This window comes from Anthonomus grandis, chromosome 10 (assembly GCF_022605725.1).
Source record: "Anthonomus grandis grandis chromosome 10, icAntGran1.3, whole genome shotgun sequence".
Classification (NCBI taxonomy): Eukaryota; Metazoa; Arthropoda; class Insecta; order Coleoptera; family Curculionidae; genus Anthonomus; species Anthonomus grandis.
In genome coordinates, this window is record NC_065555.1 from 10,866,035 (window position 1) to 10,890,463 (window position 24,429).

The 24,429-nt window shown below is 30.6% G+C and overlaps 3 protein-coding genes across 8 annotated transcripts in view; 1 reads left to right on the forward strand and 2 right to left on the reverse strand.

Moving 5' to 3' along the window:
- Positions 1-2,624: 2,624 nt before the first annotated feature.
- Positions 2,625-24,429, forward strand: part of LOC126741600 (transmembrane protein 135-like) — a 71,904-nt gene continuing 50,099 nt past the window's right edge. Inside the window, exons 1-5 of one of the 5 annotated variants that reach the window (XM_050448088.1) lie at positions 2,625-2,792; positions 3,695-3,847; positions 5,152-5,280; positions 5,788-6,087; positions 6,319-6,501. In XM_050448088.1, the coding sequence (XP_050304045.1) occupies positions 2,721-2,792; positions 3,695-3,847; positions 5,152-5,280; positions 5,788-6,087; positions 6,319-6,501 (837 nt within the window). In that variant the 5' untranslated portion in view covers positions 2,625-2,720. The other 4 variants (XM_050448092.1, XM_050448091.1, XM_050448087.1 and 1 more) reach the window with 4 other exon arrangements.
- Positions 9,273-11,927, reverse strand: LOC126741603 (myosin heavy chain kinase D-like). Of its 2 annotated transcripts, none has more exons than XM_050448096.1 (5): positions 11,504-11,927; positions 10,127-10,360; positions 9,931-10,066; positions 9,713-9,873; positions 9,273-9,556 (listed from the first exon to the last, which is right to left on the reverse strand). In XM_050448096.1, exons 1-5 carry the CDS (start codon positions 11,618-11,620, stop codon positions 9,323-9,325), a joined length of 882 nt encoding a protein of 293 aa, XP_050304053.1. In that variant the 5' UTR covers positions 11,621-11,927; the 3' UTR covers positions 9,273-9,322. The 2 variants fall into 2 exon arrangements, with proteins under 2 accessions (XP_050304053.1, XP_050304052.1); XM_050448095.1 differs by having other exon boundaries at positions 9,273-9,559; positions 11,504-11,924.
- Positions 16,515-23,762, reverse strand: LOC126741602 (uncharacterized). Its single transcript, XM_050448094.1, has 6 exons — positions 23,599-23,762; positions 19,326-19,446; positions 18,236-18,469; positions 18,043-18,178; positions 17,825-17,985; positions 16,515-17,008 (listed from the first exon to the last, which is right to left on the reverse strand). Exons 2-6 carry the CDS (start codon positions 19,440-19,442, stop codon positions 16,763-16,765), a joined length of 894 nt encoding a protein of 297 aa, XP_050304051.1. The 5' UTR covers positions 19,443-19,446; positions 23,599-23,762; the 3' UTR covers positions 16,515-16,762.

A 24,429-nucleotide genomic window follows, 5' to 3' on the forward strand; every position in this document is an offset into this window, starting at 1 on the left:
AATGACTTATGAAAAGAAAAAAAGAAACTATTATAATTGTTAAATAAGAAAATTCAAAAAAACCTTTATACAACAATGATAGTTTATAAATAAAATACAATAACAAAATGAAAAAACTTTATTGTTCAAAAAACATCACTTTTTTTGTCACTTTCAACATTTTTTTCTTAATAATAGTAGGTACAACAGTAGTAGCTTAAGTGGTAAAAAAAGCAAGTAAACACATTTAAATTTTAAAATACCTAAAATAAACGCGTATTGACTAACAACTTTACAACTAAATTTAATAAGCAGTCTTATAGTTGCAGAGATCAATAACACATTTTGTTTTGTTTAACAAAAAAAGTACACTTCTGTTTCAGTACAGATTTAAATTTTCGTGGTGAAGGTTTTCAAAAAAGGGTGCATGTACTCGAGGAATGGATTTAATAAGAGACTGGAGATCGTCCATACAATATTAATGCTCACAAAGTGGTAATTAATCGGGTTCAAATGGATAATGTATTAATTGCATTGGGAGACATAAAAGATGGTAGAGCAGTTGGATTGAACTCTATAACCTTTTTTTTAAGGCTTTTCCAATTTTCTTTATTTTCCTTTGTTAACTTTGTTTAATTTAAGCCTTAAAACTAACATTTTTCCATCTTACTGGAAACGAGTCTCAATATGTCCAGTTTTAAAAAAAAGGGAAAAAATCGAATATACAAAATTATTGGCCAATTAAGATACTCTCTACCCCTGTCAAAGTGTTTGAGCTAATTTTATCAGAAATAATATATTATGAAGTGAAAAATAGCATTTCCGTTTTTCATTTAGCTTTCTTAAATCTAAGTCCAGTTTAAGTAGTTCAACGAATGCTATCCAAGAGATCTCTGATGCTTTGAGTCTTCGAGAACCAATAGATTTTACATACACGGACTTTGAAAAAGCTTTCAACAGGGTTTCTTCTGGAATACTATTAGATAAATTAAATTGGATTTATAAAAATTTAATGGATTTTTTTAGGGACATCTTTGTGAGGAGCATTCAGTAAATATCAAAGGATATAAATCTTAGCCATTTATTCCAATATTTTGTATACCTTAGGGTTCCAATTTGTTTTTTTAATTATTTGTAAATAGTATTATAAAAGTTAAAAAAAAATCAACAGGTTTATTGTTTGCGGATGACTTAAACATTTACAAGACAATAAAAAACTTTTCTGACTGTTCACAATTACAAAAAGATTTGGATAGAGTCATTCAATGGTCAATCGAGAATACAATTTAGTTTAATATAGATAAATGTGATTTCCTTCCATATCATAGGTAAGAAAACAGTAAGTATCATGTCCCCGTACAAATTAAATAATTTGTTGCCTTAATGCGTCAGTGAGGTTACTGACTTTTGATCAAAAATTAACATCTATACCTTATTATAAATATATTACAAATAAAACCTATCAAATGTATGGGTTCATACGAGTTAGATATACTAAAAAGTTCTATAATCCAGCATGTTTAAGGCAGCTGAACTATATAACTGCACATAAGAAGATTAGTAGCATACATACGCCTGCATAATTTGGAACCCTTACTACAAATGTTACAAATATAACTTACAGCGTACTCAAAACAAAATAGTGCGTTACATGTTTTATATAGTAAACAAATATTACAATAATAATGCCTCTTCAATTGAGTTATGTAATATTTACAATATGGAGTCAGACGTAGATTCAACATACTCTAGTGCATCTTCTTAAATTGCTAAATGGCCTTATTGATGATCCTCTATTCTTATGTATACTTTCTCTTAATGTGCTAGCTACCATACTATACCGAAATGCTCTTAGTTATTACCTCCCATACGTAACTAATAACAATAGACATCTAAATTCTCCTCTTTTCAGTATGTGTAACCTCTATAATAAAATACTATAATTAAAAAGAATTTTAATAAAAATTTAATTAGTTTATAGTTGAGCAAAATAATTTAGATTTAAGATTTTATTTGTAATATGATTAGTTACCCAGTGTAATACAATCTGTGAAATGCAAATAAATAAAATAAATAAAAGATTCAGTAATTAGTGTAACCTTATTCTGCTATAGTTAAGAATTAGGACATACTTTGAAACATTGCAACCAAAGGAAACAGACACATGCTACAAGTGAGAACGAGCCGAACACGGCCGCAGGGACAGTAGAAATCTATTTGATTGCAAAATATCAGGGATACATACTCCATAGATAGAGATAGATACAGACTCACGGCGATTCCCGAAAAGGGACAAATGTTGTCCAGCCTACAAACATCAAATGGAAATAATTTGACAAAACATAGATTACCGACAAACAGATAAAAAAACTACCCTTATCCATATATGATGAACCCGGAGGTAGAGAGAACAAAACACTAGACGAATGAATATTGAACTTTTCTGTGTATTCATTACAAAGTATCTCTTTGGGGAAATAAAAAAATGAAATATATATAATAAAATACCCGAGAAAACTCACTAGAAAAACCCTTATTTCAATAATAATACACTTAATTATTATTTAGAATATAATTTGGTATAAAATTAAAAAAAAATATATTTTCAAAAATAAACATGCTTATTTGGATAAGTGACCCATGATATATTGACAACTGTCATTATCAAAATCAACAAAAATCGTTTCCACGTTTTCGAGTCATTTTTCACGGAGATTTCAGGAAGGTTTTTCTATTTCTCAATGGAAACCAAAAGGGCAATAATCGAACAAGAATTAACTATTAATTTTCAACAATATAATCAACGTGAAGAGGTAAGTTTTTTAAATATTTTGTATTTGTTGTTTAGAAAGGTACCAATGTCATAATTTAACTTCTTAAATAAATTTTAATACATTCATATAAAAGGTTAACAACTTCTTGTAATAATAGCTGCTCATCCTTCTCTTAACACCAACGGCATTCCGGTATCCATTCACATATATCCATTCGCATATATATAGGCTATAACCGTGACTAGCTGGATTTCACGTATTTTAGGCCCAGTAATTGTCTGGGGAGAGAAGAGAGCCCAGTTAGGTATGTCCTTGTCGGAACCCTGCAGCCGTTCTTCACCAGTTCCTCTTTGGCCGTAATATTCTTACTGGCGGCTCTGCTGTATGAGCAGATTGCAATTATTATGATGCAGTAATGCTGGCCCAATTTAAAATTTCCTCTCCGCATTTTAATAGAGCAAATACTTCAGTTTGGAAGACCCTCAGCGAGTAAGCACGGGCTCTGCCGTTCATTCTGGAGCTGCTTGTATACCAGATTATTCGGTTGTTTCTAATGCTGGCCTATTAATTAGAGCCCTGCCACTCCTCTCTCCTCCTGTACGGTCTGCAACCAGATTTTAGTATGGCCGGTTTCACCGGCTCGTAGTACACCAAGGGCGCATATAGCCTGTACGCAGTCCTTATGTCCTCGAATTGTATCTCAAGATCCAGGGGCGGAAAGTTCAAAAGAATCTTTAACGATCTAGTTGGGACCGTTCGCATAGATTCTTTGATGTTTAAGCATGCGAGGCGAAATATATATTACCGAAACATCGATGAAAACGTAAAAGAAATTTATGTGTTTTAATGCTCCTTAGTTAGACACACACCGAAGTAGCAACAAAAGAGATGTTAATTTTCTAATTAAATTACATCACAAATCATTGTATATTTACTTTTAGGTTATAGAAGTCCCTGATTCACCCTCACCACCAAGTGCAGTTCAGTATGAAAAGAGCATTGATCTTGGTGACTCTGAGCAACCGATAGACTTATCCATTGCCAAATGTTTTGCCACAACTGTGCCCCTTTCTAATACGCCTAATAACTCTCAGGTAAGGGAACACGTCAGGCAAACTCAGATGTTGGGTGCGAAGCTCAATGTATTAACTCGGACTAACAAATGTCAGCCTAAGGTTAAAAAAAGAACGAATAGCGTTTCTCCTCTATTCGCTAAGAGGAATCGGTAAAGTTTTTTAATAACTGACTTTATTTTCTAAAATCATTTACAATATAACAGAGAAAAAAAAATCCTTACATTTGCAGAAAACTCCAAGGAGTAGTTTACCTGTGATGGTGCTCTTCCACTAAATCCTTGTCTTATGAAAAAATGATAAGGATATTTATATTTTTAACTACAACTAACTTACAAATTACTTTACTTAGTTAAATACAAATCTAAAATTACAATTTTATTTATTTTGTTTTTTTTTCTATTTTTATTTTACACTTAAGTCACACTAACATACCGTCCATAATAACAAATATCTAATTTCTTTCTTAAATCGAAAATACTTGAAGGCCTTGATATAATTTGGTAAAGGATTATACTTGTTACATAATTATATTATATTAAAAGTTTCTTAAAAAAAAACAGTTTTATGCATAGGAGGTGTTAAGATGTTAATAATACTGAGATGACAGCCATTTTCGTCATCTGCATCCTATTTACAAGTATTATAGCAAAAATAGAAAAAATTTGAACAATATTGCTCCAAGAAAAAAGAAGAACGGCAAGTCTGGCAGAGAACTTAAATGTATTAAGAATTAATCATTTTCCAGAATGTGGTCTCTACAATATTACAATTTGGTATATTTTAGGGAAGGATTTCAGGTCACGCCATCAAGATTACTGGCTTATTTTTTTTTAAATGATGACTTACAGTCAATACTAAATGATAATAATTTTTGTATCCATTGTTAGAAGTGCTTAATTATGATGACGTGCTTTTCTACCCTGTTTATTTTTTGAAAGAAACGTTTCTGGAATCAACGATTTTTCTTGATGCGAGAAATACAAGAAGAATTAAGTCTTTTTGACCAGGTGCTGAACCAAAAAGTTAATTTAACATTGTTAGTTAGGTTAAGTCAATATAGTATGTGAGAATATTTAAACCATTGATGTCAGAAAGTCTGAAAAGTGGCATAGAGCATTCCATTTGTAGCCGCAGGGTGCATATTTAAAATGATGTATTGTTTAAAACACAAATGTCTGAAATGAATATTTGAATCATTTTTATTGAGAAATCTTATATTTATTAATAGTTTAATATATTTTATAGCAGACCTTCAATAAGCTTAGAATGCATTCCATCTTATTAAGATTATTGTTAACCATTTTATCAATATTTATTTACAGGTTACACAGACGATTAAACAGAGTCAGCCCTTACGGATTTTAATACATCCAAAAAATGATACTAATAATCCGTCATTTACTAACAACTCGATATCCAAAGGGATGTTATACCAAGAACAACACTTATTGGTAAATGTATTTTTATCTTTTATTATTAAAAATTAATATTTATTTGTAAAATTAATAATAAAATCATCACAATTTTGCCAATAGTCCAAATTGAATTGGTAAAAAAAGATAATAAATTGTTAATTAGATCATAATATACAGTATATAATAGGGATAAAACTGCTAAATAAACTCGAGCTACCAATATTGAAAATACTGAAGATTTAGTTTTTCATAAGACAGATCCTTCAATTTGTAACATATACATTTATAAGAATACTTGCGAAAGTCTTTGGGATTGGGATGATATTATGAGTAAAAATCAAGCGTTTTATTAACTGATCAAGGTTGATTTGATTGACACCTAGCGAATATCAAGGTATTCGCCGCAACTTTTCAACTCCTTAATTTTTTCTTCCCCAATAATATCAATCAAAACTAATATCATCATTAGAGTTATCATTTTCTAGATTATTTTGAAGCTAAGTTAGACACTAATATTCTAATTTTTCTTTAAATATTTTTTAGCCATCGTCAACTCACACAGACCAAGCAAAATCTTGCAATTTGCCCGTCCAACATTGTATCCTGCCAGTTCAACATAAAATTGGCATACCTGCAAAGCGTCGTGGTATTAACAAACCGACAAACTTTAAGTTTGTCTCAAATGGGGACATTTTAAGTATGGCTAAATCCATATTTTTTAAACGTACATGCACACTGTATCAGTGGATGTATCCTAATGCATCTAGAGAGCAAGTTAGAATGTTTGTCGCAACTACTTGGGACAATATGACCGATCAAGAAAAGAATATTTATATTGCCCAGGTAAGTTCAGTCATTTATAATTCACACCCAATCACCAACTGAAATAATTCAAATTTTTTTAATCGACATAAAATTGCAAAACTAACTTTTACTTAAACCTATTTTTCTATTTAGGGAACAAACTAACTGATAATAAAGATTTTACATCTTTATTCTTCATATGAATTTTGAAGGACAATAATTTTTTAATTGTTTAACAAAAGGAAGCACGTTTATTTATGTTCCTTCCAGGTGATGGACAGATGTAATAAAATGAACACCAGTGGGAGCTTAATGGTAAATCCCCAACTTAGTCAAATAAAATACTTCCCAACTGCAATGCAAGCTCCTCGTTGTAATAGAAAGACTAACGAGTTGCAAAATGCAATTTCTAGTATATCTAATGAAACCTGTGATGATGCTCTTCAAATCACGGTAAGTTATTAAAACCTTTTATTGGATGGCTTTAGCTGTAATTGCATTTTATTTTATTTACGTACTGTGGACTTACTCTAACAGATTTTTGAATATATAGACGAGTAAAATAAATTGTATTTGCAGAAAAAAGCTTTGTGGAAAGAGCTTAGCAACTTCTTCAATTTTTAGTTCTGCGTTCGGTGCACTGCGTGCGTGTGTTTAATTTGTGTATTCTGATTTTCCAGTAAAAAACTTGTTCTGAAAAAGAAACTGGTTAGTGTGTCTAGCTACCATTTTTAGACACTGCTTTAGAGTACCTCTGTATTTTAACACCAACCTGATAAGCATTTTAGGTTGTTAAAAATATTTACAGCCATTTCACTTAGTATAGAGGCACGTTTCTTTCTTTAATATAGAAGATAAAGATAGATTCTAGTATCTTGATTAAGGCTGCTATAGTATTAAACTTCTTTGATCGAGGCGCCAATTCTTCATCAAAATTTGGTTTCATATTTCTTAGCACTTTTTTCATTATTTATTCCTTTGCTGTTCTACTTTTATCTCCTTTGCTCGATTTTTTTAATTTCCTTGGTATTTTTCATCAGTCTAGTCTGGCTACCGTTTAAAGACTTTCTGCAGAGAATTACGTTAGGATTACTCTGACACGCATGCTACTTAAAAGAAGGCACATACATACTTTCACAATATATTTTATAAAAACACTTCCTTGATGTTAGACATACTACTGAGTTTAGATTGTTCATGTTGGCGGCTTCTTTAGAAGATCGTCTAAATGATCCTAAAGGTCAGAAGCTGTTTGTTACTCAATTACTCAGTAGAGCTGTCTTCTATGGAAAGCTAAGGCGATCGAAGCATTAGTATGTGAGGTTAATTCTTGGTGTGAATTGCCCAATAGGATAGATATATAGAGTGTTATATCTCGATTAAGGTTGTAATAATGTAAAGTTTCTTTAATTTACTGTCTTCCATAGGTTCCATCTTTTCATCATTTGACTTCTCGCTACCCCTCTATTGGTCTAAGTAGATTGTTTTAATTTTTCTTAGTGTGATTAGAATGACGGATTCTTGAAGTTCTAAGTAGGTATTTATTTGTAGTCCTATTTTGTTGAAGCTCTACTTTAGGCTTTCGGGAATTAGGCCAGTCAATTTTGTCAATCAGCCACATCTGTTTAATTTTCAGCGCCAGGTGTGCATATAGCCATCTTCTCTTGGTACTTGCCTAACACGTTGTTATTGTTTGGCACTGCTACATCTTCCAGAAGGACTGAATTGACTTCCTTGTCGACAACAATCTGTCTATTGGTGACAATAAAACCGATCGTAGTATAATCTGAAGTTGTCATTCTCTCGTACTTTCTGGGATTGATATTTGTAGTACGGTATGTTGGTATTAACAGGTATATATTTGTGGGCTAACTTTTGGTGAATGATATTGCGGCCCTGATTGTGTCATAGCAGAAAAGCCGTATTAGCTAATACACTGCACGCGGATGTTATATGCTTCTGATCTTTAATGGTAGTTATTAGTGCCTTATCCTATATAGCCATCACAAGTAAAGCTCTTACTTTGATACTAAACTGACCAGTATTTTATGGTTAAAAATTTATACAGTTACTTCGCAGTCTTCTGACTTTCTTGCTTCTCTGTGGTAAAAAAAATATTTTCAACATTATTGGTTAAAGGGCTCAATATAATCTTGACGGAAAAGAGCTGTGTCATCTTAATGGTTTCCTTAGCGTATCATTTGAAACTGATTAGGATCTTTTTAGTATAGCGCTTTTATATGAAAACTTAAGATATGGTAGATTTGCGTATATTGGTTCTGGCCTATGTGCTGATGATTACAGATATATAGGCCTGGATAAAGTTAGTTTAAAAATTAGTTTAATTCACATATTTTACTTTTAGTTTAAAATATATTTTACCGTCGACTTGGTCAAGAAAAGTTTTGACGGTGTTTCGTAAGTTTTCTACTAACCATGTGTTCTTTGATAGGGAAATTTTATCTTCAAAAACCTTTTTTTGTATTAAACAAGTAAGTTTGAGATTACACTGGTATCTATCCAGGGCAAAAAATATTAGTCAAAAGTATCTGTCGGGTCTTGGAAACTATGGGGGCAGCTTTAGAAGAAGATTTAAACTCGATTTTCATGCCAATTGTAAATTTAACCCTAGTTAAAACCTAGTTTCTCATTTGCTAAAGATGGTTAATTTTTTTTTCATCTTATTTAGATACAGTTTTTATATAAACTATAAATAGAGTTGAAAAAATTAGCCACTTATTTAAATGCCCTATTTTAGTCCTCCCTACCTGATGAGAGCCTAACAGGACAACCTCCTCAAAAAAAACGCAGGCTGACCAAAAAAAAATTGGCTCAAAATTTATCCTCCGCCTCTCAAGAATTTCGCGATGACCCCGAACTCAGCGAAGAATTAGCACAATTTTCATTTATGTTTAAGCACCAGTTTTAGGATTGTACTCGATTAGCCTTTCTAGTTTATTTTTAATAGAGAAATAAAATATATTATGTTGTAAATTTATTTTTTAACAGAAACATATATACAGGTCTAGCCAAGTCAGGTGTTGGGTGCGTCAAGCAGTGTATTAAGTCACAATAATAAATGAACACAAATAGCACATGATATAATTTGCCGGAAACCAGTCAAACCATTTTTTAAAAAAAATTAATGTGTTTCACGACATATTTTGCTTATTACCTCGTTCACCAACATTAATATAATTATTTATTATAAAGAGCCATTTGACTATATTGATTATGTAATATTTATTTTCTAATGTACATGAGTAACATTAATTTACACCACATCTATCCTTAATATATGTCCATCGGCCCCACCAACAAAAACTTGTCCATTATCACCGCTCTGTATGGAAGTAATCACTAAGTCTACATTACACGTTGCCTCTTGGGTAGGCCCATTATTCTTTATACTCCACCATTTTAACATTTTATCCCAACCTCCACTAAACAAGTGCTGCTGATCATTCCAAACCGTTCCTGATAAGGCATTTATTATCATTTCTGATCCCTGCTACAAAACAAAAGTATTGATAAAAAATTAAATAAAAACAATTCTTTAAAGATGCTAAGAGTATTAAAGAGATCAAAAAGCTAATAATAGTTTGTTTTTGCACATTTTCATTCCAATTTCACGCAGATAGGCATATTATTGTTATATACTTACAGTCATTCTAGCAACTGGTTTAAAACCTGATTCAACACATATTTCATGTAACTGTATCTCTTTGCCTTCTCGAGTTATAAAAGCAAATAGCTTATCACCAATCAATGTTACTGGTGCTCGACCCATAAATGAGATTTTAGTTCCATATTTGATGTTCTTTCCTAAAATATGCACGTTAATGTTTTTTTGCATATGCTAATTAAAAATATTTTCTATACCTTCTAATTTTATTTCTGTAATGACTAAATCCAGGTCCTTAACGGTAAAGACAAGCGTGTCATGGATTACCATGTCTTTTATAGGTTCAGCAATATTCACCTGTCCGTATAATTGATTATCTTTATACACACTAATCTAAATAATAAAATTGATTGAAGAGTCAGCAATATGATTCTAAATTAGTTTGTGACTTACATTCCCTTTATCGTCTCCAGCAAATAGACAACCAGCTGAATAGCCAACTCGCCAGTATTCAACATCACTGCTTTGAACCAAAATGCCTTTTTCTTTCAAAGTATTTAAGTCCCACATCTTTATGGTACCATCATTGGAACACGAATAAAGAGTATCATCATTGGCTGCTAAGCAAAATACTGAACAAGGATGAGCTTCTGCTTCTGCTTCTTTTATGAGGTCTTTACTCCACAACTGAAATGAAATTATGAGTACATTTTTTAAACATGGCCGGAAGTATATAAGGAAACTGATCCACAGATTTACATCTAAGTTATTTATATTCGTGCTACTGAATACAGAGATAAGGAATTTTTTAAGTCGTAGAAAAGAACACTTTCTTATTCTCTGTTTTACAACAAATTATTCGGACATAACCCTTAAAACCCGTATTCCAGATAAGATATCTGAATAGTATGAAGAAATTAGGTTCCCAGAATCTCGTAGTAAAATTCGCATTCCAAATAAGATAATGAATACATTTATAAACATCAGGGGTTCCTAGATCTTGTAACACTCATACGAGTAATACTGTCGTTTCTTTTAACCAACCAGAGAAGTTACCTTACCACTCTCAGGAAAAACAGAAATTTCAATGTGAACAAATTTAAGAATTTATATGAGTTTATGCTAAAATACAACCAATACTTGGAAAGGATAAATATCCTCTTATCCACGATATCAGCTGACTTTCTGATCCTGATATCTCAACTATACACACCAGGATCCTCGAGGGGAGGTTAAGAGTTGTATACTCAACAAAGAAATATACCTAATAATACATCTGATCATGACAAATGATCTCAAAGCAATCTGATCTGAAAGAACGTCAACAGGTACCATTTGCTATCAAGCAGTTTGGTATAATTAAGATACATTAAATATTAAATGAACTTACAAACTATAAATATGCACTCTATGATGGTTCAGATTCTTCATTAAAGAGTCCAAAAGCACAACTCATAGATAACTCGAAATATTTAAATTGGAAGATTTGATTGCCTCACCTGATAGTAGTAGAAATAAATATTAAATATTAGTAAGAAAGTAGTTGGAAAACTCAGGGAAAAGCTGGACAGCATAATGTTAGCCTAGGTGCAATAATACGAGGCTAGACATGCTTTGCATGAGTTACATCTTTTGCTTTGAACTTAGTGCTTTTCCAAAGGTAATTTTCTTTTTTTTTAGAATTGGTGAGAGGTATTATGAGCACAATTAACAACAATATTATCTACTTAAGAAGTTTCTAAAAATCCTAATTAGACAAATATTATGAAAATTTGAATATTACAGAATACTATATTCAGATTTTCACAGTGCATTTAAATGTTCACTCACCTTGATTTTACCATCATCTGCTGCACTGTATAGTTTTCCTTTATGAAATAATAAGTGTGTAATATCCCATTCGTGTTTATCACTATCACTAGCCCTGCAAGACACCTTTAGTGACATTTTGCTCGCACAAGAAATTTTATTTATTAAATAATCTTAGTTAGTCCAAAATAACTGTATTTCGCTTTGACCGAGTTTTATATTTAAGATGATGCCCACAAATTTCCGGAAAATTCTGGAATCTTTTCAGGTCAATATGCTATCAATGTTCTAGAATTTTAAAAAATATAAAAATAATGCATTAAAAGCATTATAGTATAAGCTTAAACTCTTTTTTTAAAGAGTCTATATGTTGATATTAAAGTAATTTAACCTAATGTAACAATAGAATTAATGTTATGTGTATACACCAAGACCAACAACATAGACAGTTCAGTTAAAAATAAAAGTGGATGTTCGTAACTATTTTTAAACCCAACCGAGGATCAAAATATTTTTCATAACAGGTGCATCGAAAGTCTGGCTTTTATTATTTGCAATTAAAATATAGTTTATTTTTACGGAATTGAACAGAAATACAGATGGTAGGGCTAAATGTTACTTTCGCTAGGATAGAATAAAATGTCCAAAGGGTCACTTTTATTCTTTCTTTTATTTATGTTAAAGTATCGTTGGCGTCGTAAGGCGTTTATTGTTGAAGAGTGTATATAAAATACACTCAGTACGTTATAACATATAGGCTTGGTCGTGTATCAGAGCTACTTTATCTGTTCAAATTGGGTTTTAAAATTTGTTGTTCCTTAAAGGTATTATTCATCCTTGGAAAGGATTGATATTATAAATGTCCTATCGTCCTTACCGACTAATCTCAATAATACCAAACCATGCCCATTTTGGAAAATTTACAGAAGAAACTATTGGTATTAACTGTCTACAAGCCTTCAATATGAAATTAAATGTTAATAATTTAATCCCACTGTTATTCTCTAAGAAGTACTCTTCTGATATGTATTCATGGACACGATGGACAATATCGACAGGGAAATATTTTATTATATATTCACTCATCTTAATAATGTAAACCCGTCTATGGAGAATTTTGAGAGAGAAACATTAGCCTATAGAGTTTTCAATATGATATTGATTTGTTAAAGATACATTTGCAGCCTAGAAATCTGGAAGATATAACACTTAGTTAAATCTTGCTTTATTTGGATGTCTAACATCTTAGTAAATATGCCCTAATCAAGATGGAAGACAAAACTTTTTTGTGAGTAATATTTTGCATATAAATTATGATGACACCACTAAGATACTTTTCTTGAAACAGACGAATAATAAACAAGTTTTAAGAGCTAATAGATAATATTTCTAGGAAAAATAAATAGGCCAGATCGCACTCAAAACTTAGAAAGCAATTAATTAGTTAAAAAAAAAGTAATAAAATAACAAATGCACTAAAAGGAATGTTGTCTGGCAATCAGGACTCATAAAAAAAACCAAAACCAAAATACTCCTCTCTATACTCCAAAGATCTCCTAAATAAAAGAAGACAGCTGACCGAAAAATACAACTCCAGTTACGCAACACTAAAGGAATTAAATAAATACATCCACCTATCGATCCTAAGAGACATAAAAAAAACCAACTAAAGAGCAGTTCTGAGACGAAATATGAATAACACAGGCAGCAAAAACATGTACAGGGTAAAAAACAAAAAAAAAAACATTACTACAGATAGAATTCAAATCCTCGAGGTTGCTGAGTTCTTGAGGGATGATAAAAGCCAAGACCAATCTATATCCAAGATCATAAACCAAGGATCAGAGGAAATGCCAGAAATAATGACATTCGAAGTAAAACGGCTTTTCGGATTTGAAAAATAACAAATCCCCCGGTGAGGATAGAGTAGTTATTGACGCAATCAAGCTAGGTGGTAATAAAATTATCCATACTTTGGCGAAACTTTTTACTGAGTATATTTTAGTCAAGAAAATATTACTATCGCATTAGAACAATGCAATAATTGTTTTTTATTACACACGAAGGTCATAACTCCACTTCTAGTGTTCAGATCTGGTTGATTTTTATTTTAAAAGATTCTTGTGTGTTTTTTAAAGATTTTTATTTTAAAGTGTTCTTCAGCTTCCGTTGAAGAAATTATGAAAATCTATTTATCAGAAGCATTTTTATCCAAGTTTTAGAAAACCATGTCCCAGAGGCAAGACAGTCTCAGGTAACTTGGGTCATAACTTCATTTCTAGTGTTCAGATTGGGTTTATTTTTGTTTTAAAAGATTCCTTTAAGTTCTCTAGTTTTTATTAAGATAATTATGAAAATCCATTTATCAAAAGCATTTTTATCTTAATTTTAGAAAATCATGTCCTAGAGGGAAGACAGTCTCAGGTAACTTGGGTCATAACTCCACTTCTAGTGTTCAGATCTAGTTGATTTTTGCTTTAAAAGATTCTTCGAAGTGTTCTTTAACTTCCGATGAAAGAATCATTAAATTTTTCTCTTAGGCAATTATTTTCTGCAAAAAAAACCTTGCCGTGAAACCTGCGTGACAAAACACTCAGATTGACTTTATTGTTAATAATAATACCAGTAGTGAAAAAAACATAAAATAAATAATAACCTAAATGAATACTTCACAATGGATGTGTGTATGTCGTCCGCATAATATGCTTATATTTTACATTAGGTGCAATAATTACATCAATGGTATATATATGAAAACTTTATTTAACCGTTTTTGCCCAATATACAAACAAATGCATTAAAAGCTGAAAATATAAAGACACACTAGTCATCACAATCCTCATCTGACATCTCTTCCTCGCTTGTCACATCGGGATCATCTATCTCTCTCAAACATCTCAAACAATTACAAGTAATAAATAATTCTCTATTAAAGCTGTTTGACGTGAATGTCTTGATCTATTTAAAGAGCATTCGTTCAGGTAACTAAGTAGCACCTCCTCATTCGGCTCTATATCTCTTATAGCAAAAAGAGATAATCTTAAAAATAACATGACAATGTTAATAAAAAAAAGAGAAAACTGCAATTATTTAATTAATATACCGAAAATTATTGTGCAGAAATTTAATTTCAGCATTTGGTTCGCAACTGTGGTTGGCGCAATTTTGCTGAAGGTATAATAAACCGACCCCTTCGCTGTTTAAAAAGTCATCGGTATGGTCAAACATTTTGTTCGTACGTTTTATCTATGAAAGAATTAATTTTCTCTTTTTCTTCATGGTATAAGTTCGCTTTTTCAATGTTACTCGTCATTACGCTGAAAGGGCTAGAGCCCACCCCTTGGCTGTTTGTACCTGAGTAAAAAACTCTTCTGACGGTGGTCTGAAAATGCTAAGAAGTTTTTTTTAAAAAGCATTTTTGTCTCACCCAATTGTTTTCTGCAAAAAAAATCGTTTTTCAATAACCCTACCCTTATGCAGAGACATAACAGATCTGACAAACTGTCGCCATATCAGTTTAATGTCACACATATACAAGCTCGTCATAAAAATTGACTGGAGGCTAAGCTTGATCTTGCCCAGAAAACAAGCTGGATTCAGATCGGGGTATGGCACCAAAGACCATCTACTAATGTTAAAGAATTTAATAAAGAAAACTGAAAAGTATAACAAACTCTTGGCACTGATATTCGTGGTTTATGAAAAAGCCGTCGATGCCATTAATCAACAGAAAATTCTAACAGCATTGACTGAGTGTCCAATAAGCTTTCCCTACATCAACTTAATTAAACACATCTATCAAAACGCTGCGGCTAGCGTAAGACTATCCGAGCAACAAAACAATTTCTTTATAGAGCCACGAATACGGCAACGAGACACATGTTTCCAAACTATTTAGGACTCTTTTGCAAGAACATACTTGTAAGAGAGCAGACCTAAACGAACATGGTATCAACATAAATAGAGAGAGGCTCAGTTATGACGATGATGAATGGCAATGTTGGAAAAGCTCGAACGGAAAATCAACATGACTAAGACTAACCTGCCTCACAAGGAAAACATTTAATCAATGTATCTGCCTGTTCTTACTTATGGCGCGGAAATATTGATAATTACAAGAAAAGTTGTTGCAAAGCTCCGCGAGTAATTCAGAGGGTTATGGAATACCGGATGTTGGATATCTCTTACACCGGTAGAGAGAGATTTAACCGGTAGAGACCGAATCACAAATGAAGAACAGAACAGGGATAATGATGCTATGGAAAGAATTGTTACATTAAAATAGAATTGAGCAAGACGTATTGTCGAGTGGAGGCCAAAGCAAGAAGCTTTTGGTAATAGAGATCGCCCATCTACCAAGTGGACTGAAGCGTATTAGTAGTAATTGAACCCCTCTCCCTCTTTCTTTCTTAATTCACCCTTTTCTTTACTAATCCCCTTTGCAAGTAATCAATTTCCACCAAATGGATTCCCCGCTATACAATAGTACTCTATAGGCATTCAATAATAATTGTTTCGTCTTTATCGTTGTAGATTTGTGATTCAATATTCGAAACCTTAGTTTTAACTGTATTCACTGGATGTCGTAACTTTTTACAAATTTGTTAATGTTATGATCCTTGTCAACATTTGTTATATAAACATTGCAGCTATATACTGTGTGGTAGGGTTTTTAAAAAATAAATATATAATTTTGACTTTTTATTATACTTTTGTTAATTTTTGTTGTACTTTTTAATTTTGATGTATGCACTTTTTGTTATTTTACTTTAATGTATTTCTCTCATGAAAAAATAAATTTAGAGTCTTGAAAATTAGAGTCTGATGAAGAATGAGTGAACTTATCGAAATGCATTACTCTTAATTAAAAGATTCGAATTTTCATTTGTAGAGAAAAGTCTTGCCGCCCTTTCTAACCCGCTAGAATCGACTTCTACTTACAAAAAAAATAGGAACAGATGAAAATGGCTGCGGGAGACCTATGTCCAGCAGTAAACACTTATGATAATATGTATCTAATAAGAAATCAAAGTTATTTAAAAACATTTTTATTGCACACCACTGGTACAAAAAGACACAAGCATATATATACAAACTAAGAAAAAATTAACAAATATACTTAGTACATTTAAATTTTTATAAAATTTTATTTTGACCCTCAATAAGTAAAAATGTTACACTTAAGCAAGAATAAGCAACAATAACTTAGTAATACAATAGAGGGACTAACCTATGAACACACAAGAGAACTTTTCGAATCGTATGAAATACTCAAACTTTTTAAGAAGCTTGTACTCTAACAATATGACCGTCTGAACCAGCTGCGTAGACCTGGTTGTCATCACCAGCAGCGATCGAATTGATAACTAGATCTACTTCAACGCTTCCTTCATCAGAAAGTCCTTGATCGTTGATCACTTTCCATTTTTTGAGTACTTTGTCCCAACCGCCGCTGAAGAGGAATTTCTGCTCACCCCACTGTATACCGCACAGAGCGTTGATTATTCTGTCATCCGCGGAACCATGCTAAAAAAATTATAATAAGATATAGTCTCCTTCTTCAGTGATAAAAATGTGTTTGAATTTAAAAAGTAAGTATATATTTAACTACATAGGACTTATGGATCTAATGCTATGAAAACCGATCTAAAATCTTCAGCACAAATTATGACGTTGCCAGGATCGTTTAATGATGTAATAATACACAAAGAGACGTTAGTTTAATATGGTTTCAGATGATGTTGGGTCTCTTTTAGTTTATCTTTATTTTTTAGGTGTTATCGTCAACTACGTGACACTTAAAAGGGGGAAGACCCTCGTCTCGACATATGGCGTCACAATGGGGCAGATACGTGATACTCAAAATCAGAGAGAGGGTTTAATTCAATGTCTCACGATGTCGTAAGGAAGAGGCATAATAGAGGAGAGGTTCTGCTAAGTTGAAAGAAGTAATTTATATTATTTAGAGCCCTTACTAACAGTATAATTGAAGGAGAAACGAAAATGCCTCTCGCGGTCTCACAAGACTTGTTTGATAAGTCAGTGTTTTGTTTTCTTCTAATTTATCCAAAAAAAAAAACAATTATCAAACAAAATCACTACGACGGTTCTGCCATTTCGTTTTAAGGACAGTGGATCAGTACTGTAGTCGGTATTATACACAGCTGCGCGCGCTATTATTCGAAATATTATGTCTCATATGACAGGACCGTACATAAAACTACAAAGGGCTCTATTTCCATTCTATCAGGCTAAACAAAATAATAGTCATTTTTAGAAAAAAAAGTGAAAACCGAGTGTAGGAAGGAAACATATTGAAGATACAAGAAAATATGTACTTACAACAATCTTAGCAAGTTGTTTAAACTCAGCATGCTTGTTGGTGCTATGCAAAAGAATCTCTTTTCCATCCCTATCAATCAAAGCAAACAGTTTTGAACCGATTAAAGCTATCGGTCCTCTTCCAGGAATATTCGAGTCGGTGGCCCACTGAATACTTTCACCTAAAATAAATAAAATTTTTAAATATTTAGCGTTTGGAAAGGAAATGTAGTGCTTACCACCAAGTTTAAATTCTGTGATAACCAAATCTGAATCCTGTACTGTTAAGACATAAGGTTCCAGAACTTGCATGTCCTTTATTGGTTCAGCAACATTTACAAAACCATAAAACTGGTTGTTTTTGTATACAGAAACCTAAAAATTTATGGGAAAAATTAGTGCAAATATTAACAACGTTAAAAGCTTTTTTACATTTCCTTCGTTATCTCCTACATAAAGGTTTCCGTTTGTATATCGCACTCTCCAATATTCAACTTTTTCATTTTCTTTCAAAGCGGTTTTTTCCTTTAAAGTGTTTAAGTCGAAACATTTGACAGAGCCATCACTAGAACAACTGTACAAGGTATCTTCGCTAGCGGCCAAACTAAACACTGGTAAAATATGAGCTTGAATTTCTGCTTCTTTTACTAAATCCGCAGACCACACCTAAAAGTTTTTTTTTAAATTTAACATTTATATTTGTATTGGTAGAAATTTTTGGTATAATAACCAAAAAAAATACATGTTTTAAATTAGATCACAAAGAGTCCCAGCAGACATTACTTATTTTAGGACTACTTCTATATTAATAAAAACTATTTAGACGCTGTAACTTATATGATTTTATATTCCCTTTAGTATATTTTCTGCGTAATTACAATAGCCACATTCATCTAGCAAAATTGGGCTTATTGTAAACTTTTTTTTATAGATTCTGTAAGGCGTTGACATAGAATAGCTAGGTTTACAAATAAATATAACTTTTAATAAAATGTAACCAGGACCAAATTATTCAAATTTATATTGTGTTAATTTACTCAGTGATTAAATATAAATTAATGATTATCTGGACAGAAAAGTGATTCTGTCAATAAGTGAAGTAGAAGTGCTGAACCACGGTACTTGTTGACATGTATTTCTGATGATATGGCTTTAGGTGGAGACAACCAGGAAAAAATATAAAATATATATACAAGAATAGCGAATTTGCGTGATAATCTATAGTATCTATACAAGTAATTACCAAATCAATTTTTTCTCCTAATTCTCGTTTCTTTTGCTCTAAATAATAAACAAAAAATATTAAGGCATTTCTATTTTTTGTAATTTTACTAAGAAATAATTGGAAAATAAAATATCAAAACCAGAGGAGTTTCTGGGAAAGTCAAAAACTTCTTTTGACTTAAATAAGTAACTTCGAGTTTATATTAAGAACGTCACCTATCATTTACAAATACTTGTTTTGTCGTATTTAAGGTCAAGTAAAAATAACCAAAATTAGTTCATCTAATATTTTTGTTACCTTAATTTTACCATCATCTCCACCACTATATAATTTGCCCTTGTGGTACAAAAGTTCAGAAACATCTTTGTCATGCTTGTCAGCATCAGTAGCTCTGCAGGAAATGGTCAGAGTCATTTTTCTAAAACAAACAATACAAATTTATCTGAAATTGTATATTTTTATATTGAAAAACTTAAATCGATAGTTCATTTTGTAATAAGCTGTAGCTTTTAGTCGTCATTAAACATTATGAGTATTAAAAATGAGTGTGTATATAATAAGCGAAATAAAAACAATCATGAAAAGCTAGAAATTAAAATAGAGAGTGATTCACGACTCATTGTACATATTTATGTGATATATAGGGCATTTTTGGATTAAGATGAAATGGTACTTGAATAATTTTGCTATTAGCAAGATACCGGGAATTTTTGTAAAACCTTGTTAACTCTGTATATGCTTTTTTCTCATTGTGCAATTTTTTTTAAGACAAAAATACTCAATTTTGATGTACAAAGATCTAATTAAAAACCCAGACAGAAATCTTTTAATTCAATTCAAAATAAAAGGACCGTCATTTTTGTTTTGGCTGAATCCGGGCCTGAAATGAAATTTGTTACTTTTTGTACGTTAACGTGTCTACGACATAGGTATGTTATACAGGTGGTGTTTTTTGGTATATTATATTGAATAGGTATGTACACTTTGGTGTTACAAATTCGGGGGTAATCATTCAGTCATCTCGGAAATCGTAAAGGTTACAAGGTTGATGGAAAGTTACCTTTTTTTCCAATGTTTCTGGTGATATTAAAAAAAAACACGAGAACTCAAAAACTTTTTTAATATTTTTTTAAGTTGTACAACAAAATAAGTTACACTTTTTATTTGCCCTTTTTTTCATGCTACATGATGGTGATTTAAGATGGTTGACACGACTTTTCGTCTTTTACCGACCATCATCAACTTTTTCTTTCACAAGGAAACCATATCTTATTATGCAAGATTTTAGTAGTCTTTAGTAGCTTGATACATACGTATCAAGACATTTTAAAAACAAAATCTCATAAAACACTAATTATTGTTATATTTACTTTATTTTTATATATTATCTATTTATCTGCATACCACAAAATAATCTTTTTTAATGTATGTTTGCATTTTATTGCAGTTAATGTAATTTTTCATAATATATCTGTATTATATAGTATTTTTGTTTTTCATTTTAAGCCTATATGTTTTATATGCTTAAAAAATTAAATGCCTTTTAGATATTTATTTATTTAAGTAACTTATTTTTTGTTCACAAATTGGAAAAAAAACCTTGAAGTTATGAACGTTAAAATCCTAACGTGATAGAGCAATTTTGCAGCCAGATTTAGATATAGATAGCACCAAAAACCTTCGAAGAAATTACTCTAGTCTAAGATAGCTTACACAGGAAGTCACCACGGAACATAAATCACATATTTTAAGTGTGTTTTTCTGGCATGTATTAAAAAGTAAAAGTAAACAATACAAATTGAATATTGCATATTATTTGTTGTTAATAAATATACGCTTCGAATTATATAAGTTAAGAATAGGTCTCTGAATACCCATATAAATGTCAACTCAACAACTTCAGTTGGTTCTTTCATCGTTAAAAAGAAAAACTTAAATAGTTTATTTTCTCTTGAAATAACATTTACTTAAGCTGATTGAGAAAAATACTCGTCTGCTTAACAGATTCGAAAATATGTTTAAAAGCTTAATTTTTTTATGTTTACATTACCAATTTCAATTTAAGGCAAAATCGTTTTATATTGGATAATTAATGGGAAGTTTATTTTTAACTACAGTGGTTTGCTTTAGTAACAGGCTTTTATATTTTAGGTTTGTATACTTTTGTAAGAAACATAATTTTCTATTCACACTTTTTCTCGAAGTTTAAAAAAACGTTTTTTTTAAGATTCTTACATAATTTAAAGGATATTTTTTTAAATCAACTATATGCTTCAGATTTGTTCTTCTTAATGGTTTCCGCCATATGACTCTTACCTTCATTCGGTTTTATTACAGTTTATTAGTTACTAAAACTTTTATCGACATACTTTGCGTTTCTTTAAGTACAAATAATATAAATTCATCATAGAGGGTGATTTTGAAAATACTGAACGAAGACTGTCAAACAGTCATTAAAAATGTAATGCTTTTGAAATCTCTCTTTACATTTTCAAAAAAATGTTAATAAAGCACCCTGCACGAGGTTGCTTTATTAACATTTATAAAGCATTACATTTAAATTCCAAAAGTTTCGTAGAACATTAAACATTCCCCTTTTTAATTATGCATTAATTAACTATTAATCAATTCATTTTACTGTTTAATTAGGTTTTAGTTTTTTAAGGGCGTTCTAATTATTATTTTATTTTATGAAAAACTTCGACTACAAGAAAATTCTAATATTTTTATAAAAAAAACAAAACTATATTTTCGTGCCTGACATATGGTACTTACACACCAATATTGGGAATACGACAAAATAGGATTGCAAAAGCGTGAAGATTGGATTAGCGTATAATGACTAATAGGCAAGAAGGATTATTTCTTACAGCAAAAAAACGTGTACGTATTGCATTTTCTTACAACAGCAGTACTTATTTTATTAGAATTTCTTCTTTAGTTTTTTAGTGTATATTAATAATTAAAAAATAAAATATTTATATTACTACATTTTTAATTTACAATACCTATTTATACCCTAGTAAGTTCCAATCCTAAATGGATCCAATCCATTTAGCAGGTTATTCGTATGGTCTTATTCGTACGTTATCTATCATAATTAACATGCTAGCATCTAATATTTCTTATTTTTGAGCATCAAATAAGGCTATGAAAGTTTGTGTATCAGAATCTAAAATATTCTTGTAATATGACATATATTTGTATATTAAAAATCTTTAAATAATATTTATCAAATAATCATATTTTATTTAAATTGCATGGCCTAAATTATTTTAATTTATACTTTAAATTCTGTACCTATTATATCATCATTGTCACTGCTTTTTGGATTGGGATAGGTTAGGGTTTCGCCTGAAATATCCCGACTATACGAGTGCTTCATGGACTTGGCAATAGAACTTTTATTATTATTATTATTTTTATATTTTAAATATATAGACGAAAAAGTATACATTTATAGTTTTCAAAAGTTTTAGAAAAATAGAAATTTTTTTTTTTGGATTTATAAAAAAATATTTACTTTAAGTCTTGGAATTAATGGCTTAAAGCTTTCCAGGAAATTAAGTGTAAAAAAAGTAAATTAAAGTCACCAATATACAGCAACCGCTAAAAAGCAGTGTATTAAAAAATATTTAAAAGGAGAATGATGCTAAGATACTTTTTATTTCTACTTTATTTCTATCAAACCAGCAAGGTTTAGTAAAAGTTCAGGCAGTCTTATTTTAGGTCTTTTGTTCTATCAATGAATATTAAAGTAACATTAGGAAATACGAATAAATTTTAAGCTTTTTGTATTCACACTTTCAAATATATTAAATTATTTTAATATATATACAAACTATTTCGAAATTACGTCGCAAATAAAATTGTACTATCCACATCTGTACCTAGGAATACCACAAAAACAGTAATGCGGGTCGTTTTTCATTTACAGGGTGTTTTAAGGTACACAGGGATTTTTATTATACGTAATATATTATCAACTGATTTTATTGCAATTTATGTTAAAATTTATACTACTAAAATTTATAGGGTTGATTAAAATTAGTGATGAGCAAAAATAAAAATAATGAAATTTATTCCTGGACTGTTCATATTTTTGTTCTAACATTTTGAATTTTATTTATAATTTATAAGTAAAAGAAGAAGGTAAGTATAAACAAATAAGCATGATTTATATTTTTAAAGATTTACTTCTAAAATAGTTTTTGTTATCTAATTTGCCATAGCAATTATAAAATATATTTTTAATCTTTTAAAAACTATATTATCTGGATGTTTTAAGTTATAACCTGTATAGTATGCTTTTAAGTTATTTTTTATTATTTAAAAGGTCAATAATGTTACACTGAGAATATTAAGGTAGAACATTTCATTCAGTAGCGTCTTAAAATGTTTGCAGAATATTCAGTTTTCCGTTATCCTTTAATATTCATATATTTTAAAAAATCGATTTAGTCTTGAAAGACTTGAAATAAAATGGAAAAGCATTACAGAAAAATATATTTTTGCCATGTCGTTCAATTTTATATAAAAAAACTTAAAAATATTAAATAAAGTTACCTACCTGTATGAAGAAAAACTGTCTTCTCACAACTATAACAATTAACAATTTAAAGTAGTACTGCTCACTGTTCAGATCTCTGGAAATGAACTAGTCTCTTAGGCAAACACGTATATACTCACTTAAAAAACCCCCCTTCTAACTATTTATAGCTTCCTCTAAGATTGTTTCTTGGGTCAATATATGTGAGAAAAAAAAATAGGAATTTGCACGTAGGCAATGTTTGTTGCCAAGGAACAAAAAATACATGCTGCGGTAAATAAACTTTAGAAAAGCACTAAAAATATATATTATCACAATAAATAACATATATTTGATCCATTTTACATGGTTTTAAAAATCGCTCATATTCCTACGGAAGTATGCTTATACGTAATTAACCTTTTAAATTTGTTTATCCTTTTAATAGGGAATATAATAAACTTTTTCTGATTTAATGCTTATAAGGCATAAATGCACCTCACAATTAAAATAATCAGTATAGACACTTTTGCCATATGGTCACACAAAACGATTCATACACGCTATAAATACTAAGCAAAAAACTTATTAACCCCACCTATATTTTTACATTAAAAGATTATAGTATCTAGTGTATTGATTTTTTTCTTTAATTATCTTTTGTAAGTTTCTTCGTTTTGTATGTGCAAGATGTGAATTTGTTGTTAAACAACAGACAATTGTAACACAGATCTGTTAAAGAGAATTATTTGCATTATTTCCTTATGAAGATCTGATGCAGTATATAGAACAAAATGTTTTCACAAGCAAATACTAAAGTAACCTTAAAGTTGGTATCAAAATATCATGTAGAATATCGCACTAAAGACGGTA

Excerpts from the sequence above, each read along its gene's own strand:
- LOC126741603 (XM_050448095.1), bottom strand. The coding sequence starts at position 11,620 with ATGTCACTAAAGGTGTCTTGCAGGGCTAGTGATAGTGATAAACACGAA. Across the intron at positions 10,361-11,503 it reads CAGATGATGGTAAAATCAAG|TTGTGGAGTAAAGACCTCAT; the intron begins GTGAGTGAACAT and ends ATTTCATTTCAG. Across the intron at positions 10,067-10,126 it reads CTGGAGACGATAAAGGGAAT|ATTAGTGTGTATAAAGATAA; the intron begins GTAAGTCACAAA and ends TTTATTATTTAG.
- LOC126741602 (XM_050448094.1), bottom strand. The coding sequence starts at position 19,442 with ATGACTCTGACCATTTCCTGCAGAGCTACTGATGCTGACAAGCATGAC. Across the intron at positions 18,470-19,325 it reads GAGATGATGGTAAAATTAAG|GTGTGGTCTGCGGATTTAGT; the intron begins GTAACAAAAATA and ends AAAAACTTTTAG. Across the intron at positions 17,986-18,042 it reads CACAGAATTTAAACTTGGTG|GTGAAAGTATTCAGTGGGCC; the intron begins GTAAGCACTACA and ends TATTTATTTTAG.